The sequence below is a fragment of the Drosophila santomea genome, chromosome X (assembly GCF_016746245.2).
Source record: "Drosophila santomea strain STO CAGO 1482 chromosome X, Prin_Dsan_1.1, whole genome shotgun sequence".
Taxonomy (NCBI): domain Eukaryota; kingdom Metazoa; phylum Arthropoda; class Insecta; order Diptera; family Drosophilidae; genus Drosophila; species Drosophila santomea.
The window spans coordinates 10,485,474-10,508,791 of NC_053021.2; the positions used below are offsets into that span (position 1 = coordinate 10,485,474).

Here is a 23,318-nt window from a genome sequence, read left to right on the forward strand (position 1 = left end):
ACAATCACCAGATGAGAGAGTGTGAGGCGACAATGGCGACGATAAACAATTACCGATAAACGATTGGCAAGGGACGATCAACTTTGAGTTGGATCATCGCTTTGCCTGTTGGTGTATGTATGTTTTGTGTATGTTTGTGTGTGTGTGTATGTGTACGTGTGCTTGTGGTGTTTGATGTTGTGTGTGCGAGAGAGAAAGAGTCGGATAGTTAGATAGATAGAGAGAGATTCAGTCGTTTCTTGTTCTTGTATTAAAATATTGTATTAAAATATTGTTGCTGCTGTTGCTGTTGTTGTTGTTGTTGTTTTTGTAGGAAGTTATTCTTGTTTCTATCGTTTTTCTTTAATTTGAATTTGTTTTTCATATTTGTTGTTGAGAAGAAGTCGCCGCAGACGCCACACAACGAAAATAGTAGAATTCGCCTCAGCTTTCGCTTCAGCTTCAGTTTAGATGCTAGCTTTAGTTCTAGTTTGGTTTTGTCACTTCGTTTGGTTTGACTTTACAGAATTGAAGGATTGGTTTTCGATTCGTCTTACAATTTGTTAGCAAATAATTTAAATTACCTAATTTGCTTTTATTAAGTGTTTTTGGTTTGCCTCTTTAAATCTTTCTTTCTTCTTCTTCTACATATTCTTCTTCTTCATGTTCTTCTTGAATGGGGAAATGCGCGCAACTGGCAACTGCTTCATATCTACTGCTTTCTTGTCAACTGCTTGCCAAAAGACAGGCGCGCATGCGCACTGTAATACTTTTCTGCTTAGCTTTTACATTTGCTCTTTTGATATAACGTTGCACAAAAATTTTGATATATATATATATATATTCTGCTATATATATATGTAATTCTATAATCATTCAACTTTATAATTAGCTTCCATTTTAGGGGGTGTTGTTGTTCTGCATTTTTGCATTTAATACCAATAAGTACTCGTTAACGCTTGCTGTGTTGCTGCTGCTCCTCTTGTTGTTGTTGTTGTTGTTGTTGTAGTGGCTGATGTTGCTGCTGTTGTTGTTATTTGTTGTTGTTGTTGTGGTGGTGGTGATGGTGGTGGTGTCTCTGCTCTTGCTCCCTACTATCCTTAATCAATTTCGCCTTCTTTACTATAAAGGATCTTGCAATTTGTTGTGTTCTATGTCTGTATGCCCAGTGTTTATCTTCTTTGAGCCGAACTTGAGACTATTCCTATGTTCCGAACTGTATTTGCTGACTCCCTCCCACCGTTCGCTGCTTAACTGTCGACTACCAACTGACTTTGCTGCTCCTCCTCCTGCGATACCATCCATGATCCTCCTCCGATCCTCCGATCCACCGGATCAAACGGATCCCTAGAGGAACCATCGATCCGACTGACTAACTTGACTGTTATGTAGCTGCAGCTGTGGCTGGTGCTAACTGACTTAGAATTATCCATTGATTGAATTCGCATTTGCATTGGCCGCTGCTGCTGCCGCGGCTGACAGTGATTTCTGGCCCTCCTCCGCCGGCGAGGGCGTTGCATCCCGACGCGGCGGCATCCGTTCGTTGACGGCATCCAGGCCCTTGGCCTCCGCGAACGAGGTAATCTTGTGGTTGGGCGAGAAGCCCTGCATGGCGTTCTTGAGCGACTGCTTGCCGCCGGAGAGGGCGCCGAGGGGCAGGGCGCCCGTGGGCGTCAGGCCCTTCAGCTGCAGCACCGACTCGGACTCCTCGCGCAGCACGGAGAAGACGCGCGCCATCTTGCCGATGGCACGGATCTTGTTGCGAATCACCTCCTTGCGCAGCGCCGCCTCGTCGTCGGAGAGCGGCTCCTCGCTCTCCTCGGTCATGAGCTCGTCGTCGGAGCAGATGTTCAGCACGTTCACCAGCATCTCGGTGACCTTCTCGCCCACGAAGGGCAGCGACCAGGTGAACACGTCCATGAAGTTGGGCAGCCAGTACGGGTGCGGCGAGCAGTTGAACTGCCGGATGTTCATCACGTTGTTCTCGTACTTCAGCACCGCCGCCTTGTTGTTGTACACGTCGAGATAGTTGGGCGCCGAGAAGATGGTGATCAGCGAGGGGAAGCCGGTGGTCTGGCTCTTGCGGTACATGCGGTAGCCGGCGTCCTGCGCCTCGTGCGCCCGGATGATCGACAGCAGGTTGTTGTTCTGCAGGAAGTCGCAGCAGGCGGCGTAGCTGTAGAAGTACGAGCAGCCGCGCACGGAGTTGTGCGTGTAGAAGTCCGAGTTCTTCTCGTTGCCGAAGTCCTCCAGCGGATCGGACCACAGCAGGTCGCACATGGGGCCGAAGGCGGGCGGCTCCTTGAAGCGGTCGAGCCGCCGGATGTCCTCCAGCTCGTGTATCTCGGGCGACAGGCCGCCGTGCACGCAGAGGAACTGCTGGTTCATGAGCGCCGCCAGCGGCAGGCAGTCGAATGCGTCCATGCAGGCGTCGTACACGCGCTCCGAGTACTTGATCTTGCACTCCTGCTTGAAGGTGAAGTACTCGGTTAAGTGCCGGCACTCGTGGTTGCCGCGCAGCAGGAACAGCGTCTGCGGATAGGTGATCTTTAGCGACCACAAATACAGGACGCACTCGATGCTGAAGTAGCCCCGATCGACGTAGTCGCCCAGGAACAGATACTTGGTGGTCGCCGGCGAGCCCCCAATCTCGAATAGCTTCATCAGATCGTAGAACTGGCCATGAATATCGCCGCACACCGTCACCGGCGCCTCAATGTCGATCATCGTCTTTTCCGTGCGCAGCAGCGTGGCGCCCTCCTGGATGATGCGCAGGGCGGCGCTCTCCTCGATCCTGCCCTCCAGGATGAAGTGCTGCTTGAGGACATCGTGCTGCGGCTTGCCGGTCCGTGCATCAAACACATCCGCGCAGGTGAGTTTACGGCTTGGCGGAAATGCCACGCTGTCGATCACACGCTCCTTTGTCGATATTGTGCTGCGCTTGGTGGGACTGGATGGACCGCTCGAGTTACCAGTGCCGCCCTGACCCTGCTGCTGTGTGCCCGCCGAGCCTGCCGCTCCGGCTGATCCTGATCCCGAACCTGAACCCGATCCCGCCGCTGTCCCCGTCGTCGCCGCGGCATTCTTGTTGTCGTGTGTGTTGTTGACATTGGCCTTTTGATTCTGCTGCTGCTGGGCTGCGGACTGCGACTGGCTGCTGCTGCTGTTGCTCTGAGCCGCCGGCGAAGACATGGTTGCCCGATCCTCCGACTGCCCCGCCTGCGTCCTCGACTGCTGACTGCTGCTAGCTGCTGGTTGCTGGTTGCTGCTGACCTTCCCACCTGAGAGAGTTGATCACTTATCACTGCCCCAGACGCGCCAGCTCCTGCTTCACCACCTGGTGCTGCTACTACTGCTCCTTGTGCTTGTCCTCCTGGTTCGTCCTAGATCGTCCGCGTGATTAGCCTCTCTCGCTGCTTGCTATTGCACGCGCTCTGCAATGAGAAATGTTGACACCCAGTTAGCATTTTCATTTATATTCAGTACCTGGCTGGTATTCAAAATAAAGTAGTCCCGACCACCAAATGTGGTACATAGAATGCATCTGTATTATTTCCTGTTCATAGCAAGCATATGAATCAGATTCGTTGTGGTTTAAATACTTTATGGAATAATACAAAAATGTTGGCTATCTTCACAGAAGCACCACAAAACAATGCCATTTAATGAGCCAAATTATCCAAATTTGTGTGTAAATAATTTTATGTAGAACCAATTTAATACAATTTATATGTTATTAAGTTCTATTCTCTTGACCGCAACTGTGCTGCACACACACACACACACCAATTTTGCAGGTGTGTGGGTGGACATTTACAGTTAAACAATTGCAGCGAAATTGCAGCGGTTTATTAGTCAGAAATGAGGAAAGAGAAATCATTTTATGGCAACTGCAACAGTAAATCAACAACCGAATTAGATTCAAAAATTATACTATTTGTTTAAATTTCATATATGTCAGTGTGTATGTATGTATGAATGAGTACTACCTGCTGAAATTACAATAGAAAATACTATCTATACATTGACAACGGTGATGTTAATAACAAAGTGGCACAACTCGGAAGGTATTTAGTTCTAGACGCCAGAAATACATTATTTATGTTATTTATACGCATTTTAAATGTCAGTGGCTGTAATGAAACATGTTCAAAAGGGCATTACAAATTCTGAAGGTTAAATCGAGTGACGGAAACCACATATGCATACTATACATACTATATGTACCTTCAGGGTGTTGTATAATTATTGCAAGTTTGTAAACTGCAGTAATACGAATTCCTAAAGCTGGAAACTACTGATGGAATATTCAAAGTCTATGCTATGTCTTTTTAATCGTTTTAAGCCACAGCAAAAAAGGCTAGTGACGAAAGCCACACGACGGGTGTCAAGTTACAGTTAATATGTGCATGGCCGACCGTACTGGTCACAACCTGTTACCTTTTTCACACACTTTGACGTTTTTGGCATCGTTTTGGCTTTTTTGATTAATTGCAGTGTTTCGCAATTGTGCATACATACATGTGTACATATGTACATATGTATGTACATGCATATGGCTGACTACTGGCTGTCATTCCTTGCACAAATGCAAATATGTGCGGATAAATTAGAAAAATAATCAACGCCGTCTGAATAAATATAGCGCTAACAATCACCGCAGCGGTTGCACAAACAGACGGATGGACGGACGGACTAACTGACGGATAAGTACAGTACAGTAACTGCTACCAGTCGTCTGCCAGTGACGTATTGACTGACTGACTGACTAACTGACTAACAGATAGACTAACTGACAGACTGACTAACGGACAGACTGACAAACTGACTGACTGACTAACAGACTGACAACTGCAGAGTGCGGCGGAGTAAAACAATAAGAGCCAAAAACACGTGCGTCCTGCCAGGCGAACATCAACCATCCGCCCCGTGGTACCGCCTCATATACACATACATATGTACATACATATGTACATACATATATACAACTGCAAATTAAAGTCAGCTGTCGCTTCCAAATTGAACAGGCGATGGAATGACGCAAAAAATTAACCTGCCGCCTGCTTTTAAACCAATGCGAAACTAGTTGAATACGTAAACGAACAAGACCGAAGTCAAATGGAAAATTCTTAAGCAATTCTTTAGGAGAGTTGAAAACAAGTCGCCATTTTTGGGTTTAATCTAATCATAATGTTATTAGAGTTTATATCTAAGTAAGTTTAATTTTCAGCTTATAACACACAAAAATAAGAAGTCAGCGTTGTTGCGTTCTCAAAATCAATTACTTGCCAACAAAGTCAGTTAACGACCCAGTTTCATGTTGGTTCAGTTCATGAAAAGACATTAAAATCACTCGAAGACAATTACAACCGAAAACTGATTACAGTTTTATGGTCAACACTTTGTGCAACTTTGAAATTGACAGTAACAGTCGATAGTAAAACGTGCAAAATATTCGCTGAACAACGACGATTCTGGTATACTGATATTAATAACAAAGTTGCTTTTATGCAAATATAAATTTGATATACACACACATGTGTGTGTGCTAATTTTTAATTATTAAACGAGTTTCGCGAATTGGAGAGAACAACATTTTATCATTGCCTACACAGCTAATTTCATGCATATAATTCATTTGTTTGCCTGCTGTTGGGTTTTTATGGCTTTGCGCATATTTTTGCGTTTACACGATCGCATCAACACACCCTCAACAAGGGGCTAAATGTTCGACATTCCTGGCCGAACGTGTCCCCCATCTTACACTCGACGAAATAGGGAGAGCCTTCCCCCCTTCCAACCCACCGGGAAAAAAAAAGAGTATAAATGCTCGCTAGAAGACAACGGAAATTGTAGGTGAAACATCGCCAAGCGGGCTAATGAAATACAACTTTTTGTTTACAAAGTCTGTGCTACTTTTTCGCCGATATCAAAACTACAGTGGGCACTTGAATAAACGAACATTCTATTATTGTTTCTAGCTCAAAAATAGATTGAATTAAAATTTAGTTATTGTGTTTATCATTGATTATAAGATAGAATAAAATAATTAGCTCTTTGAAATCATTAACAATTTGTATTCAGTTTTTAAAAGTTTCCGCGGTGACCACAACCACCTGTTGCGATCTGTTACACATCTGGTATATATAGAAATGTATATTTACCTAGAATGTGTATCTTTGACTGCTTATTAAAAGGCAATTATGCGAACGATTCGTTTTTTTTGTGCGTTTTTTCCGCCTGCGTACTGCAGCCTTGTATTATATTGTTTAAAATCAATTTAAATATATAAAGATACTCCTCCAGATCGTGTGTGAGTTTCTCTACGAATCTGTATAAGTATCCAAACAACATGAAAATTTCCACAATAGTTTCCAATCAATTAAATTAGACACCAATTAGACAACAACGGCGTCTTGTTTCATTTAATACCTTAATTAATGGCACATAAAATGTTACGGATTTTATTGAATTAATTCCGGCTGTCAGATGAACGATATGTGTGCATTGCACTGCCATAATAGAGGGGCTCGTCCCCAATGTGCAATTTATTGTGTGCCACGTTGTACACACACATTAATGTGCATAAATGGGCATGTCTTCATTTTGTATGAAGCACGGCTCACATGTCGGCGTAATTATATAAGCACTCGTTACTGAAATCTCCCGAGTGCAATAATGTGCAGAATGTGCAACGGTGGGCGCCACAAATCGGTAACGAGCGCCACAAATCGGTAGTTGTGCGAAAATGAAGTCAGTTTCTGGTCCGTCTTGTTTAATCGTAGCTGGTTTGTGACTCTTTGAGTAATAAAAACTTGATCTTATAAGTATTAGTACTATAGAAAAGGATTTTATTTCCTGCTAGCTTTATGTATAATAACATACACAAATTATAATAATGAACCATATTTATTGTTCAGCACCGTTAACCAATCAAATGGATTTTTGGTTTATTCATTCATATGGAAACCTAGTTCTAGATCGCAATATTTGGCTGGTGGATAAGAACAAAAAAAAACATTCTTACTAAATAAACCCATTAAAACAGATATACTATTTTAATGACAGTATAAATATTCACGATAATAACAAATCAATTTTGGAATAGTATTATTTCGTTTTATTGGTTTATAACTGAGCTAATTTGAAACGTTGTTAATGTATACATCAATAATCTAACCACCAGCAAGCGCTGTTTTTCCGCTGTCGTTTTCCTGCTTATTGCCGATTTGGTCGTGGAGTTTATAGCCTGAATGTAAAATTTATAGTCTGTGCTGAACCAATACTCCAAAGTGTACAAAAATTAATACTTGGAAAACAATATAATAACTGCATTTTTCTATATACACCAAAAGCTATAATGGCAGTCAAGTGGCATTTTTTCGTCGCTTTTCTAATGTTTACTACACACTACTTGGCAGAGGTAAGTTTGTATCGCTGAATAACCCTATTTAAAGAGCTACTTTTAGGTTAATGCCCTAGTGGAATTTACTAACGTACAGTGCGAGTCTCTGGATAAGGACTTTGCCTTATTTGAATATTGTTATCTGAAATCTGTGAACCGATCTTATAAATATTGTTCCCTTAAAGTTAAGCTTCTTCAGCTACCCATAACCAAAATTAAGGTATATTGAATTAAATACGCATATTTATATTTAATAATATATATATTTTATTATATATTCAGGTGCGTTTTGGCCTCTATAAACGTCTAAATGGCTATATTCCATTTCTCTACAATATGACTTTAGACGCTTGCAGATTCCTAAAATCGGCGAAACCCAATCCGATTGCTAATTTCTTTTATAGTTTTTTCAAAGATCACTCCAACATAAACCACACTTGTCCCTATAACGTAGGTATACCCGAAGTTTATAAAGTAAATATTGAAATCATAATCCTTTCAGCATGATATTGTGGTGGATCAGATGTTATATAATCATATAAATTATAAGGTCACCAAAATACTGCCGTTTCCGGAGGGAAGCTATATGTTCGAATTGCACTGGCTTGCCTACGACATTGATCGAGCTATAACTAAGTTCTATTGGTCACTTACTTGAGAAGAAACAGCTAACAAAAATCAATGACAAAACAGCTAATAAAAATACAATTATAATGCAATTAATGTATCTTAATTCTATGTATCTGGAATCTACTTGCCTAATCTCAACTTACTAGCTTTTACAGATTCTTAGATCATAACGTTCATACGGACGGACAGAATCGTTAAGGAGTATCTTTAAACTTTGATGGCATTGTTTCCGATTTCGGAAGGTTGAAAACCAAAAACGAGAACCCGCAGAGGCTTCAAATTCAAATTAGCACTCAGCCAGAGAGCGGCATTAATAATTTAGTGGGCCGAATGCCGTAATGACCAAATGATTGGAAGGGCGACGTCACGTCGGTGGTTTTGTGGCTGGTTGTTTGCGCGGTTGCTAATCGAGCATTTGACGCATTAAATTGAACGCAAGCGTTTTAATGGATATGCATTGACAGTTGCAATAAATTTGCGACATAGTTATTAACCTCAATTTTAATGCAAATAAAACAGTTTGACCGCGTAATGAACACAGCCGCGCACACACGGCATACTGGCACACATGTGTTTCTGTGTCCATCGCCATGTCAATTGTAATTTGTGCTAATGTTTTTGCACAATTTATGGCAATAAATATATATTGGCACGCGTTTATACGCCTCCATTAAAAGTCGCAAACGTGCAAACTGTTGGCATTCAACTATAAAGTATTTATAAGGAAAATATTTCCCCTGCCCTTGGCCTTAGAAGTTCAAGTTTAGGGACTTTTAATAACAAGACACAAATAATCGAATGAATTGGACACATTACCAATTTTGTTAATAGACTCACAAATGGTATATTAAAATGTTTAAAAGCTAGTTTTCTGTTGAACTAGGCAGTCATTGTTATCGCATTTATCGTTTATTTGCTTATCGGTAGCACAAGTTCTTGGAATAAATTATTATCGAAACCTGTAATTCATAAAAGGCTTGGCCGTTTGCGCAATTCGCACTATTTTCGAATATATAATCATTTGATCTTGACCTTATCGTCGATAAGGTAATTGGCCTAAATTCTCGCTCTTATCGCAAACTCGCTTATCGCCGGATTTACATAAGTTGTTGGCCACACAAATTGAATACCCACACATAATCGATCAGACGACTGGCGGGCATTTAATGCATTTTATGCGTCTACTTCAAGCGAAGCGAAATGAACAACAGCGGAAAATAACAACACCAACTGGTAAAAACAATTTGTTCAACCCATTAACTTGGCATTTAATAGCCCACTTGGCCTCAATTATTGACGCTTTGTACAGGTGTCAGTCCTATAGAGACAAACTTTTTCCGCTTGCCTTCTGTTTTTTTTGTTTTTTTTGTCCATTTCTCTGCAATTGTTATTTTCGTTCACGTTCCGCTTCTTTGGTATTTATTTTCCGTTTTAGACGGACATGGCTAGGCGGGGATTGCGGTTTAAAATTCTGGCTGGCATTGTTGTACGTTGGTCGGTGGTTTATATCATGCGATAAACATGTGTGCCAGGTCTGGCCACCCACAAAAAAAAAAAAAAACCAAAACCATAAAGGAGGAAAAAAAACTGCCCAACCACCCACACGTTTGTAATATTTCGAGCGAAACTGAATGTGAATCCATAAATTCAGCATTCTGTATTCGCAATGTTTATCCAACAAGTAAATACATGCATGCCTGCATCTTTTGCGTTCGATTGTTTGTATCACAATTTGCGAGAATACAAATATGTGCATGGGGTGTCGGTGTTTTAGGGTTGCCACCGTCACAATTAAAGCAGATACGGCTGCGTTTCATTCTCGCAGCTCTCGGCAACTTAATTAAAAACAAAACAAAAAAAGGGAAAACAGCAAATGTGTAAATATTTACTGTTGAATGCAAATCAAGCGATCCGAACCTTTAATTAAAGCGAGCCAAGTGCTGTGTTTGCTCGAAACTATTTGCGATATGTGGCAAAACTAATTAAAAAGTGTGTCGAATGCCAATGGCAAGAACAAAAGGCGAGACACCGAACTACATAAGCGAAACCAAACCAAACCAAGCCGAAACGAAACGAAGCGAAACCAAATGAAACAAAACAAACTTAAGAGGGTCAGAAAAAAGCAGCTGTTTGCTTCCATGTTTATGTGTTTGCTTTGCGGTGTCTGGTGGTACAAAAAAAAAAGAACAAAAAAAAAAAGAAGTTAAATATCAACATTTGAACTGCCGCCAACAAAAATTGCTGTTTGCATTTGCGAACAATGGAGCGTTATTGAAAACAGAGCGACACGACAATAATATTTGTGTGTTCGATATGCAATCACAAGTGGGATACACTGAGTACTAGGTGCTGCCGTTTTTTAATGGTTATATAGAAGTTAATTCTGGCTTTAGAACTCACATTTGCAGTTTAATATTGTTATATTTTACCTTAAGTAATTTACGGACGGACAGGGGGACTTACGGACATGGCTAGTTCATAGATTAATGTTGTAAGCTTATGATTACTATTAAATACATTGCATCCGATGCAGTATACCCCTCGACTCTACTCTAGTATTAGGTGGCCTCAAACTGAATTGGAAATGGAACACGGTCTCCACGACAGAGCGACAGACAAAAGCTGACTGGCACAGCAGCCAGTGCGAAACTGTTATGCTATCCGCGTTGATGTTCTTGGCTTACTTAGCATTTGCATAATTCCGCTTTCATGCGCACAAAATGGCTTAGCAATTGTTCTTATTCATTTTTATAAACAAACATTTACGTGTTATTCTTTGTTTTAGCTTTTTTACGTTTTTTCACTAGTATTACGCCATCTATTGTCTCTCTGTGTGTGTGTGTGTGTGGCATTGTTTGCCACACTGGAGCAAACACATGAAGGAAAACGGCGTTTATAAATGGTAAATTATTCAGCTAAACTGGAGGCTTTTGTCGCCTGGCTGTAAGAATCGCGCCAGAGCGTTACAGAGAGGCTAATTTAAATGATTTTCCTGCAAAGTGGTTGAAAAATACTGGAACATTCCAGCCATTTTCATTCATTTTCTCCTGTTGAACTACATTTCGCACAGCGTATAGCGTATAGCCCACTTGTGGGCGTGTTGCGTGTTGCCCTGTTTGCCTCTATATGGGTTTTATGCCTCCTTCGGCTCAGTGGTTGTTCCTGCCGCCAATTAATTATAATAATTAAGTTAGAAATGCGTTGCGACTGAGCAACAGTAACAGCGGCAACCAAATGAACCAAAAAAAAAAAAAAGAAAAAAAAGAGGCAACAAATTCATAAAGCTAGCGACAAAATGGGGAAAAATGAAACTGTGTGTGGCTGACACACGCAAACGAAAAACGCATTTTACGGCCGAAGCCAATTTGCCGGGCAATCCTTCGACGTTGCTATATGGCTAGAAAATGTTTGCACAAAAAACCGCAGAAGGGGAAACCACGCTCACATGAGCACACATAAATATTCATGCAATTGTTTTTCACGTTACGCAGTCGTCGACAATGATCATGTTGTATGATGATGAAGTCACGTTGTTGCCAAAACGAAAAGAAAAACCAGGCAGCATACGAGGAGGGGGGGGTGGGGAAAAAAACGTCCGAAACAAATAACCCAAAAACAAACAGCTCCACCAAAAAAAAACCCCACCTCCTGTATGCACATGTCACCCACAAAAGAGCCTCCCACCTCCCACCACCCACCACCCCCTCCAAAACCACACACGCACACAAACACACACATGGATACACACGACAGACTGCGCGACGAGTAAAATTTTTATTTTCACATAAATAAAATGGAACGGAAGGCAAAAAAAAAAAAAAAAAACAAAGCGAAACACATACGGGCGTTAAAAACATATTTGTTCGAAATTAGAAGCGGATTTTTTTGTTTCAATACCAATGCACTCTGTCCCGTTCTGTCGCTAGCAATTATTCTACACGCTGGTCGCACGCCATTTGGCCAATTTTTACCGTTAGGACGCAAACAGAGTGTACAGTTACCCGCGGCATAAGGTTCACAGACACACTCACACATACACATGTCAAAAACTGCCAAAAAAAAAAAAAAAAAAAAAAAAAAGGAGGAAAAAAACATTGGACACACGCACGAAAAAGGCTACAGTGAAAATCGGTTAAGGATAAAAGGGCAGACGCACATTCTGCGTGGCTAGATTACTCAAAATAATAATAAAAAAAAACAGAATTCAAAGGGAATCCTTAAATTGCTTATAAAGGTGTTTAAAAGTAGGCAATGCAAAAATAACTGCATTACATTTTGAAAGGAACAATATACTCAAATAACCACTAACCAGCCACAGCATAATAAAGAGCAATTTTAAATGGCATATGCAAATGTGTATGTATCCTGTTTCATCAATAATTTCAACACTTACTGATGCTAACCTGTCTTGACACAGATTTGAAATCCGTTTTACCTTTTCACTTAATTAAATTAATATACTGTCGCTTTATTCTACAAGCACCCGGCTATACAAATTATAAATGCCAATTCAAAACTAGCTGCACATTTATAACAGCATCATAATTTCGGACACAAACATGTGGCACGCACATTCATAGGCATTCAAGAACCAGCTTTAGCTTTTAAGATACACACACTTTCACATGCAGGTATATTGTTCAAGTGGATGCTTAACTTAATTTATTGTTTCTAAAGAGCGAACAAAAAAAAATGGGCGACACCAAAACCAAAAAAAAAAAAGAAAAAAAGAAGAAAAACCAAGTCCAAATCAACGCCTCGCACTTTTTTGGTGTCCGTTTGATTGACAGCTCTCGGCATCCCGACTTCCCCCCGATGCCACCGATCTTGCCCACCCAGAGACCCCAACGCCCCCATTCATCTTATAAACTAAGCCCCCCCACCCAACATCCAACCCCCTTATACACCCCGCCCCTCTACGGCTGCCTGCTCCAATAACTCAAGTACTTTTTTTCACTTTGAGCGATTTTTCATATCCATGAGTGTGTGTGTGTATGCATAAGTATTTGTATATGTATGTATGTATGTATGTATTGTTTGTTTGGTGCATGAAAATTGTCGCACAGCGAGATTATTTTCGGCAAATTGTATTCTACGGGCTGTGCTGCTCTGTTACTGCTCGACCTAATTTTAGTGTGTGCTTCCACCCCACTCTTGCTTTTGCTTTGCTTTGCTTTGCATTTGCTTTTGCTTTTCACCCGGCAATTAGCATTAGTCCACTGCTTGCTGGCTGCTCAACTGGCGGCGGTTTCAAGTGTGTGTGTGTGTGTGTGTGTGTGTGTGTGGGTGTGTAGTGGATGGGTGGTGGGTGGCACAGGTTGAGGCAAAGGTGTGCAAAGTGGCCAGCTAAAATGCGCATGCAATTGTTTATAAATAAATCCCTCCTATTAAGCAGCAAGCAAAAGTGGCGACACAAATGAAGTTCTCGGTAAAATAATGTCCCAATCTACTCAAGCTAGTTAGCAGCAAATGTCACTAGACGTCGTTCGTGTGACAGTTACTTTCCAGCTGTACCGATTATCAAGATGCATTTGCATTTTGCATAGTTAAGTGCAAGTACGTCAGGACGTCAGTGGACTGCAGCTGTTCCTATCTACAATGAACTCATCGCTTACATTCGTAAATCAAAGGTAGAGCAGTTTAATCAAATCCAGGCATCTCATGCTCTTTGAGCTACTACTGACCGTATCTACTTTGAAACTTTAGCAGGAACTTCTAGAAGGAGTCGTAATGAAATAGAGAAATGAAAACATAGTTAAGTTTAATTAAATGTATTCAGCTGGCCATATTGAATGCAATCATAGTGGTCCTATCTACATAAATTAAAACCTTTAACTGACTCAATTCATTTATTTACTCTAAACTGCTCAACAAATATATGCACATAGTAGAATCTAAACCAAATATTGAACGAAATACCTTTCAGATTGAGGGGATTTGGCACTAATATGATTTCGAACACCGCAAATGCGGCTTAACTCGGTGCAAACAGCTGATGGCTGTATCGTGACCACATTTAAGCAATCACCCAACACACACTCACACACACTCGTGCAAATCTTGTAAAATGCTTGCCATAGGTGTCAACGACAGCAACAAATTACCTATAAGCTATTTAAAAGCATTAACTTTAACGAGTAACCGTAAAATGCAACATCACGTATACGCACGCAGCAACACGCACACGCACGTCGAGCAACGAGCATCGGAAAGAGATAGCGAGCTGGGTTGGATGAAAGAGAGGGGGCGAAAAGGACATGTCATTGACAAAGCCAACGGAACGAGGATAAACGGCCAAGGCAACGTCATCATCATTGCCATTATCCTTGGTCGCACAGTGGCCGTCATAAAAACTGCAACAGCTTTGCCAAATTTTCTTCTTACGCTGGTTTTTTCCAGAGATTTCTCCTCTGTTTTCTTTTGCAGTTCTTTTTTTTTTAGTTGCCCGCTTTGTGTGTGCAAATTTATGCAAAGCAGCTAGCAAAATAAAAACACAGCCAGCCAACAAAACCAAAGCAACCGCCTTTGTTGCTGGCTAACGGCATTGTTTGCATGCTGAGTGCACTCACACAATCAAAGCGAAGGGAGGCCAAAAGGAAAAGTAGCTCCGCCACTCGATGGCCAAGAGCTGAGCACAAAATCAAGCGGCATGACCAAAACATGTACGAAAAATGGCACCGAGAAAGCCAGGATGCGACTTTGCAATACCCTCTGGGATCTAGGACGCAGCATAACCTTTAAAGCATGAGCTTATGTGGGTTCCTTAAAACAAATTGTTGGAGTATTAACACTGCATTTGTGAGATAATATGAAAACTAAGTGGGCACAAGGGTCCCTACTCGATAAATATAAAATACATACTATAAACCATTAATCTATAATAAATGTGCATAAATGGCTAAACATCATCTGAAAGGGTATCAAAATGAGTGAAACAACAACACTTAGCAAAGTTTCCGTCGTACAGCATAAAATACTTTGCCCAACAACTTTGCAAAATGCTGCCAGCAAAAAAGGTTAAGTAGCACAAACGCAAAGCACAGAAAAGCAGCAACACCAACAGTAGACGAATAACAACAGAAACAAGGAAGCAACTTTTTACTATGCACTCGACTGGGGCAAGAACCCACAATAGACGAAGGCCAACACGAATACCCTTACTAATCTACTGAAATATTCAACTTTTGTATGCAAAAATGCCATATTTCCGGTTAAAAAAAAAAGTGGGTGGCAATCTTGGATTGGTTTATTTTAACCATTGGTTTCCATTTTCGCCAAGTTCTTAAAACTCTCAAACCTAAAAAATCTGTTAATAGAATCTTCACTGTTTGAGTATTACTTGATTTGCGGTGCGCTGCGAAGGGTTAATTTAGGTAAAGTAAGTAGCATAATCTTTAACCTGGATTCCCTTTGTTCGAAATTCTCGACCCACTCACACACACACATACACAAAAACACGCACGCACACACAGGGAGCCCCAGAACGGAATTCCCCAAGTGGTTTTTGTTGTTACACTCATTCGCGTTGCGGTTTTTATGACCGCCAGTGTATGTGTGCAAAAGTAACTGTAACGAAGCTTCGGGAGAGTGCGTTCAAAGAATACGAGGGGGTCTCGGTGGTGCGAAAGGAGGGGGGAGAATGGTAACGGAACAGGAACAGGAGCGGGAGCAGCTGTTTAAAGTGCGAAGCTGAAAGCGAAAGGGCGAAACAAAAGCATGCAGAGGGAAAACACACACACACACACACACACACACTCAGCTGGAGATGAAGGAAGAATGGGAAAAAGTCGCTTTTGAATATTTAATATTTATAACTTGAGCAACGAACCGAGAGATGATTTATATCCCCACCGGAAGCTAATCTCGAGTTGGTCTAACTGGGACGAAGGAGCGGGCTAAAAAGAGAGATAGACAGAGAGAGAGAGCGAGAGAGAGAGCAGGATAGCGGAGCTTTTGATAGCGCAGCCATAACGCGGTTTGAGGTTATGTGCGGTGGGGTGACCGAGCATATAACGCTGAAATATGACACACCGTGCCCACTGGTCACACGGAAAGAAAAGCTACGCTGACAAGTGCGCAGGTCAATTAAATAATTACATTTCCACAGAAATCACTATGGCTATTAAAATCACCATAAAGATGTCTAAAAGTATGCAAACAGTACTTTCTTAATCCGAAAGCACGATGAATTCACTCCAGAAGATTCCCTTTACTGCCAACTTTCAAACACAAGTATCATGGTATCGAAATTGGTATTGCCTCGTTTATTCGTTTAAATGGTAAAATGTAAATGTTTCTTTCTGTGCATCTCTTGTTCTTCTGTATCTGTAGCTGTGTCTGTTTGTGTGTATACGAAGTTTAAAGCATGTTGCACCAAAAATCCAAATAAGTATGCTTTATCGATTCCCCAGCACAGTGACACACACACACACACACACACACACACACACACACACACACACACACACACACACACACAGACATACACATACAAACCCACCCGCCCACACACTCATACAAATGTAGAAATCCAATAAGACCGAAGAAGCGAGCGGATTTGGCTGGGATTCAGCTTAATTTCGTTGCCGTTGCGCTGGCTTGAGGGTTACAAGGGTTTCCGTGTGGCCACCAAGGGGTGATTGCCATTGCCTGGGCTCCTGGGCTCCGCTCAGAGTCCTGAGCCCTGAGCCCTGTATCTTCCTCCATTTTGGCTGCTTCCTCCTGCAAAAAGTCAACCCTGACCGCCGCTGAGGCGCATGCACGAACAGAGAGATACGATACAGGCGCATTTAGAGCCTGGCAGCAAAGAGAAAAAAGAAAAAAAAAAACAAACACACACGCACGCACGCCCAGGATCAGGATAACAGACGTACGCAGTCACTCAGTTAGTCGGTCATTATGACGAAAACGATGTGAATGTGGATGCCTATGCCACCCACTGTTCCTGCCTCTATTTCCTCTGTTGCTTCTGTTTCTGATTCTGCTTCTTTCTCTGCCGTTCCTGCCTGTGTGTCCTGAGTGTCCTGTGAGTCCTGTTGCTGGCACACGAGCAACAGAACAACAGGATGGCAAAAGCCGTAGCAGCAGCATAAGCAACGCAGCAGCGGGAAAAACAGCTACAACGTCACGCCGATAAAAATGAAAACCATGCAATGCCCTCCTCATGAGAGGAAAACACCGAAAAGCTTAAACAAAAATAAACGTGATGGGTAGTTGCGAACGTGTGATATTTGAAAGAATAACATTTTACTATGCTCGCAAGCTAGTAAACTAACTAACTTGATGCATGTATATCTTAATTTAAAATAGCATTTCCAATCCGTAATAATAGGTAAAAATCAAATTCGATAAAACTAATTAAATAAAATACAAATACACAATTAGTAGATGGTTTTTATAGATTATTCTATTGAAACTTCGTTTGCAAATTTTACTCGATTGCTTTAATTGCTTTTTAAATGTGGGCGAAAATTTGAATTATGATTGAGCAAATAATTCCTTTTTAAATACGGTACCCAAATTTTTCATTTTAACTTGGGCACTTCATAAAGGCCAACGTGAGTTTCCTTTTATGTTTATTTTGGTTAGTGCCTTTTCCTGTGCCGACTTTCATCAGCACGCATCCTTTTCCTTGGGCCCGAAACGTCATCTGCAGCAAAAAGGATGCGAAGGATGAAGCAGAAACGGCAAAAAATGCCAAGTACAATGGGTCACAACGGGTTTGGTTGGCGTAAAAAAAAGATGCTGATGTCATTGACAACAAGGAACTAATAAAAAGGCAGCCGGAGGTATCGAGAATCAGGCGGTCGCATATGAGTTAATAAGAATTAAAAATACACTGCGCTCATAACAATATAACAATATAAAATTAAGACATTTATAACCATTTCCATTTTGTTATTTCACTGTGTAAATAGCACTTCTTCTGTTGAAAAAGTGCAGGCCCACGCATACCCTTAAATATTTATGGATATTTTATAGAGGTGCGCGCTTGAAAACATTGCTTAAACTCAAGCCAAGGAGCGTTGCGAAATCAAGGCGCAATGTTTGAGCTTATCACGCCCACCGTGCGGTGACGTTTGGGTAAAACGGAGATAGAGAGAGTGGAAAGAGAGAGAGATAGAGACAGCAGTGGGCAGGTGGTGTTAGAGGGAGTGAGAGTCGGAGTAGGAGAAGACGTGGACAAGGACGAGGGAGAAGCAGTGCTCCTATATACACGCATACACCCACACACACACATGTATCTGTGTGGGCTTAGGCTTTGGCTTTGGCTCAGGCGATTTGTTGCGTGCGCTGCCGCTGCCTCAGTCGACGTCGACGTCAGCAGAGTTGCCGTGTTGCTTTTTACTTTTTGCGAGCTTTTTCCTTTTTGCCTGCGCCTCTGCTCAAACACACACACACACACACACAGCAGCGCACCCACACAACGCAAGCAAAACCAAACGCAGAGTTGTATGTGTGTGTGTCTGTGCTTGCAGCACTACACTAAAAGTCAATTGACCCGAAACTGTTGGGGATAACTGTATATATGTACATACAGCTGTGTTCACAATAATAACACTGCTACCTCCCTTTAACTGCGAAGATCCTTTGTGGTGTTATCTATTTTTGTTTCGAAAGCAACATCTCTGTTGCGAAGTATTATAAAAAAAAATGTAAGAAATGAATAAGTTTTTTATATTAAAGATATATTTATCGTTTCTAGTTCATTGAATGCGAAAATGGATTTTGTAATGTCCTACCTCTCGTATACGTAATTTTTTCTACTGGCTTACTATACGTATACTTGATTTTTTTGCTTATGATGAAAACCAAATCAAATCTATCAAAGGAAAGAAAAACGAATCGCCTCAAAAAATATTCAATATATTAAAAATATGTACATTGTTAATATATCATTATTATGTTCAAATTTCATGTTATCATGAACAAAGTTGTACGAACAGTACGCCAGTGCATGGCCAACAGAAATATTGACATAACGTGGCAAGCAAGCGTTCCTTTAAACTTTACTCAAAATTCAAATGGGTTAAATTAATATTTAATCAGCATTCCGAATATTAATAAAATGGCATTCGTTCATGCAATCCAGGTCAAACAAGTTTCTCCTTATAATAATTTCAAAAACGAAGGTGGAACAAACATTTTACGGAATTTCAAGCCTTGTTCAAACAAGCTATACATGAAATGTTATGTTCCTTGCCTTTCTTAACAATGCAATGCCCACAAATAGCTCTCTTTTAACTATTTAAAAATAACCTACATTCTATTGGATTTATTTTGCGTACAAATGAATCAATATTGATAGTTTGATTTAATTATTTGATGTACGAAAAAGTAAAGCTCTTTCATTTGTGGAATGCAGGTCAAAGTGAAATATATTTCCCTTTTAATTTGATTAAAAAATGAAATGCACATGCTATCTAGGTGCGATATATAGGTATTTCTGTATTTCTGCTCTTTTTGTACGAATTTAAATGATACAAATAAATAAATTCACTTGTGGTGATTTAATAACTGAAATCCCATTCGAGTTCTAGCATATAAACTTTAAAACTTTAGGGTTTAATTGCAACGAGCTTTATTGTGACCATTTCAATAAAAGTTTAAGTACTGACGTTATTGAACAATGAGTTTTTTTATTGCCATTTTTGCAGTTCAAATTGCAATCGTTGTTTTTTTTTAAGTGCAACAGGGCAAACTGCATCCGACTTGACTTCATATTCTTATTCACGGAACATTTCCACCGAGTATACTGTGTGCTTTTCTAAGTATTCCGATTCGTGTTGTTATGCTCGCGTTCCTATTTTTGCGTTTGAAAAATAACATAAAAAACTCTGTACTTCTAATAGTTTCTTCTGCCGCCTTTTTTTCGCTATTATTAGCGCAATTTGTGTGTACGAAAAGAGAAAAAATCACACCGAGCGAGCATCTTTTGTGTTTGCTATTCGCTTTGAAAATTCTGCGTGTTGGCGGCTGCTTTACTATTCAATTCTATCTGTTCTTTGTAGTTTCTTATTTATTTTTATGTTTTATATTTTTTTTCCCTCATTTTTCACCGCTCGTTTCAATTGTATTCCACGATACAATTCTATCTAGTTCTGGGCTGTCTGTGGCGATTCGTGTGACTCATTTCCCATTGGCCATTCCCACACAGCCTCTCGTTACCACTTTCAGCAATTGTCGTCCAGCTAATTGGTCAAAAAAGTGCCAACATCCCCACATCCATCTATTTCACCTGCCATTTGCACCTGTGCGGGGTTTGTGCCAGTAATTAACTGGTAAATATTAACCGATTGCCGATTAGCTGTCAAACTGCATATTTGCATAGCTAATCACTCAAACGGTAGCTCATTCAATTGGTGCATTTTAAAATGACAGAAAACGGAACTCGAGTCGAAACAAAATGCACTCCGCAGCATTAAAATTGCGTTAATGTTTATGCGGAGCATTTGGGAATTTTTAGTTGGAAAGAAATTGAACAGCTCACGCTGACTTTTAATAGAAGCACCTGTTCCATCGAACGATCGATTGAAAAACATTCAGTGCTCTAAACATTTAGGCTTTTTTCTTTTCTGCACACAAAAATATTCAGACGAAGAAGAGAAAAAGAATTAATGATAGAGAAAACACTTTCAAAATAAAGGTAAACAACTCTCTTAAAAAGTCTTAAATACCATCATTTTTGGAATAAAATTCCATATATCTAAAACAATTTCAGAAACTTTATCTTCCAGAAATTTACATGATTCAGAATGAAGTATTCAAAATTCACAAACTGATTGGCGCATGAACGTTGTGTTATCAGCATTTGCTTCTTAATTAGGGGGAATGGGAATTCGGAATTCGAAATGCGGAGTGGCGGAAAGTCAATGGCGAATCGCTTCGATTGGAACGCCGATGGAGCAATTATTGGATGATTGCATTGGACGGACGCCCCGCAATTATTAATGAATTGCAGCAGTTTTCCCGGCAGCAGCTCGCCACTTGGCACCTTTTGGCTGCTCCTCGTGGGAATTCGTGCAGTTTGAGGAGGAATGCAAGCGGGAATGCAGTGGAATTCTCCTTTATATTTATTTTGGGGGCGGGGGAGTGGGAGTTGAGCGTGTGATGTTGGGGCAATAAGGGGATCATGGGGAATTCGGAATAAGGAAAAATAATAAGGAATAAGAAATAAGAAATAAGGAGCAAAAGTGACGAGATGAGCCAGGGACCTTGGGTCTAAGCTCTCGGAACGAAAACACGCGCACAGTGGAACCTTGTGGCATGTCCCTGGAGTTAAGAGCTCAGGAGTCGAAGGACAACAAAACGCAGGGAGGCTACAAAGAGAGAGGAAAAGAGACAGGGGACTCAACAGAGAGGGAGAGAGAGATCTGGGAAATAGAGAGCGAGCGCCAAATTGGACAAACAAATTTCAAAGAAACGCACAGAAAAAAACACGGTTTTTATAAATTCATATTTAATAGATAAATAGTTTTTTATAGTTTGGTATGTAGAATATATGATACCCATGCTGTCTAACATTTAAATTTTATAGAAAAGAAATAAAACAGATATTGATCTGAAAAAAAGCATAAAACAAATCAAATTCATTACAAGGATTTACCAACTCTTTGAAATCTTTTGAAAATACTATTAACTTTAATAATAAACGTCTAATAAAAACTTCAACGACATATCATACTAAAATAGTTGAAATTCTTTAATTAATCGTAATATTTTTCTGACTGTGTATTCAACGTCGGCAGCGACTGCGCAGCAGCAGAGCATGGCAAAAAAAAATAAAAAAGGAGAAAAAACAGAACAGAAACATACACACACCCACACACACACATTGACAAAAGCGAAGGAAGAACCGTTATGTGCTGCTGCTACAGCATGAAAATTTTCGTAGCTTTTGGTGTCCTGCCGCTCACACACACAAGCACACATACGCAGGACGAGGAGAACCGTAATTTACGTGCGGCTCTCTTCGAGAAAATCTCTTGTTTGCACACACACAAACACACACACATAGGCACACACGAAAGTTTTCTTGTTGAATTTTACTGATATTTCCATTTCAGTTGCCTTTGGCAGCCTTTTTTCGATTATTATTTACTTGTTTCACTTGTTCTTGCTGGTTTTTGCACACGAAAAAAATTTGTTTGTTGGGGATGTACGTACGTACAGCTTCAGCTGAAATATCATCGCTTTTCATCACACACACCAAAGATGACTAATAAGAGAAAAAATGTTGCCTATGTATACATATATAATGTACACACACACACACACACATGTGTTGTGTGTATCATGTTATTTTACCCGTTGCACTCGCGTATTTTCGCTGTTGTTTTTCCTTCTTTTTTTGGGGCCCAAAATCGACAGGAAAATTAATTGAAACGGGCATGGGCGGACATTGACATTGCGCTTTTTTCTCCTTTTAATTTCAATTTTTTTTGTGTTTTTTTTTTGCCCGTTTAATGCAATTAATGTATGTATGCACACACAACAAAAAAAAACATTTCACGTCTTGGCCCGTTCTTATTGGAATATGTACACATACAGCTGTATGTATGCATATGTATATCGGTATATGTATATGCGCGCGTGTGGCTGGGCATGTGTGCGTGTTTGTTGGTGGTTTGAAACTGCTCCAAGCCTCCCATTTGCGTCTGTGTGCGTGCGAGTGTTGCACAATTGTATGGGGGCGGGGCGGTCGAGGAGAGGGGGGCGGGGCAGTGGTTTAGGGGGCAGGATGCGGGAGGAAGATGAGAAGTAGAAAATAGCACGAAAAAAAAAAACAGAGACTGCTTGCAAATTTACCTTAGCTTCGCTTTGCTTTTAGCTTGAAATTTTCACACTCGACGGTTTAAGCTTTTGTTTTTCGCTATTTGCAATTCCTGTTATACTTTTTACTTAATTTTTGTGTGTGTGTTGGCGAAGCGCGTTCGAAATGCACACGGATATCTGATTTATACGGGAGATTATTAAAAAGTGCACGCGCGCAGCAGGGCAAATCGCAAATGTTGCACTCGATAACACGCTCGTTCGTTTTCCTTTCTTATAAGAAATCGATAGAGGCGTGATTAGTCTGGTCTTATCGAGGAGCGATTCCGATTGGACTGAACAGTGCGGTGTGACCGTTTCGCCTTGCATGAAAATATGAAAAAGCTCTTCTGGAAAAAATACCATAGGGATGGAACAAAATGCAACATTATTTAAAAGAGTTCAAAAACTTAAGCAAACCAGTAATTTAAGCTTAAGTACCAACAGTAAATTGACAAGAACTTAAGTCTTTAGCTATATAATCCAAAAGTAC

General features: G+C 40.7%; 2 protein-coding genes across 2 annotated transcripts; one reads left to right on the top strand and one right to left on the bottom strand.

Moving 5' to 3' along the window:
* Positions 1-346: 346 nt before the first annotated feature.
* LOC120455240 (serine/threonine-protein phosphatase 2B catalytic subunit 3) lies at positions 347-23,107 on the bottom strand. Its single transcript, XM_039641222.1, has 2 exons — positions 22,823-23,107; positions 347-3,413 (listed from the first exon to the last, which is right to left on the bottom strand). The coding sequence occupies exon 2, from the start codon at positions 3,169-3,171 to the stop codon at positions 1,405-1,407; it is 1,767 nt and encodes a 588-aa protein (XP_039497156.1). The 5' UTR covers positions 3,172-3,413; positions 22,823-23,107; the 3' UTR covers positions 347-1,404.
* LOC120455242 lies at positions 7,172-8,097 on the top strand. The gene is made up of 4 exons (XM_039641223.1): positions 7,172-7,402; positions 7,449-7,604; positions 7,667-7,834; positions 7,887-8,097. Exons 1-4 carry the CDS (start codon positions 7,340-7,342, stop codon positions 8,040-8,042), a joined length of 543 nt encoding a protein of 180 aa, XP_039497157.1. The 5' UTR covers positions 7,172-7,339; the 3' UTR covers positions 8,043-8,097.
* Positions 23,108-23,318: the final 211 nt, after the last annotated feature.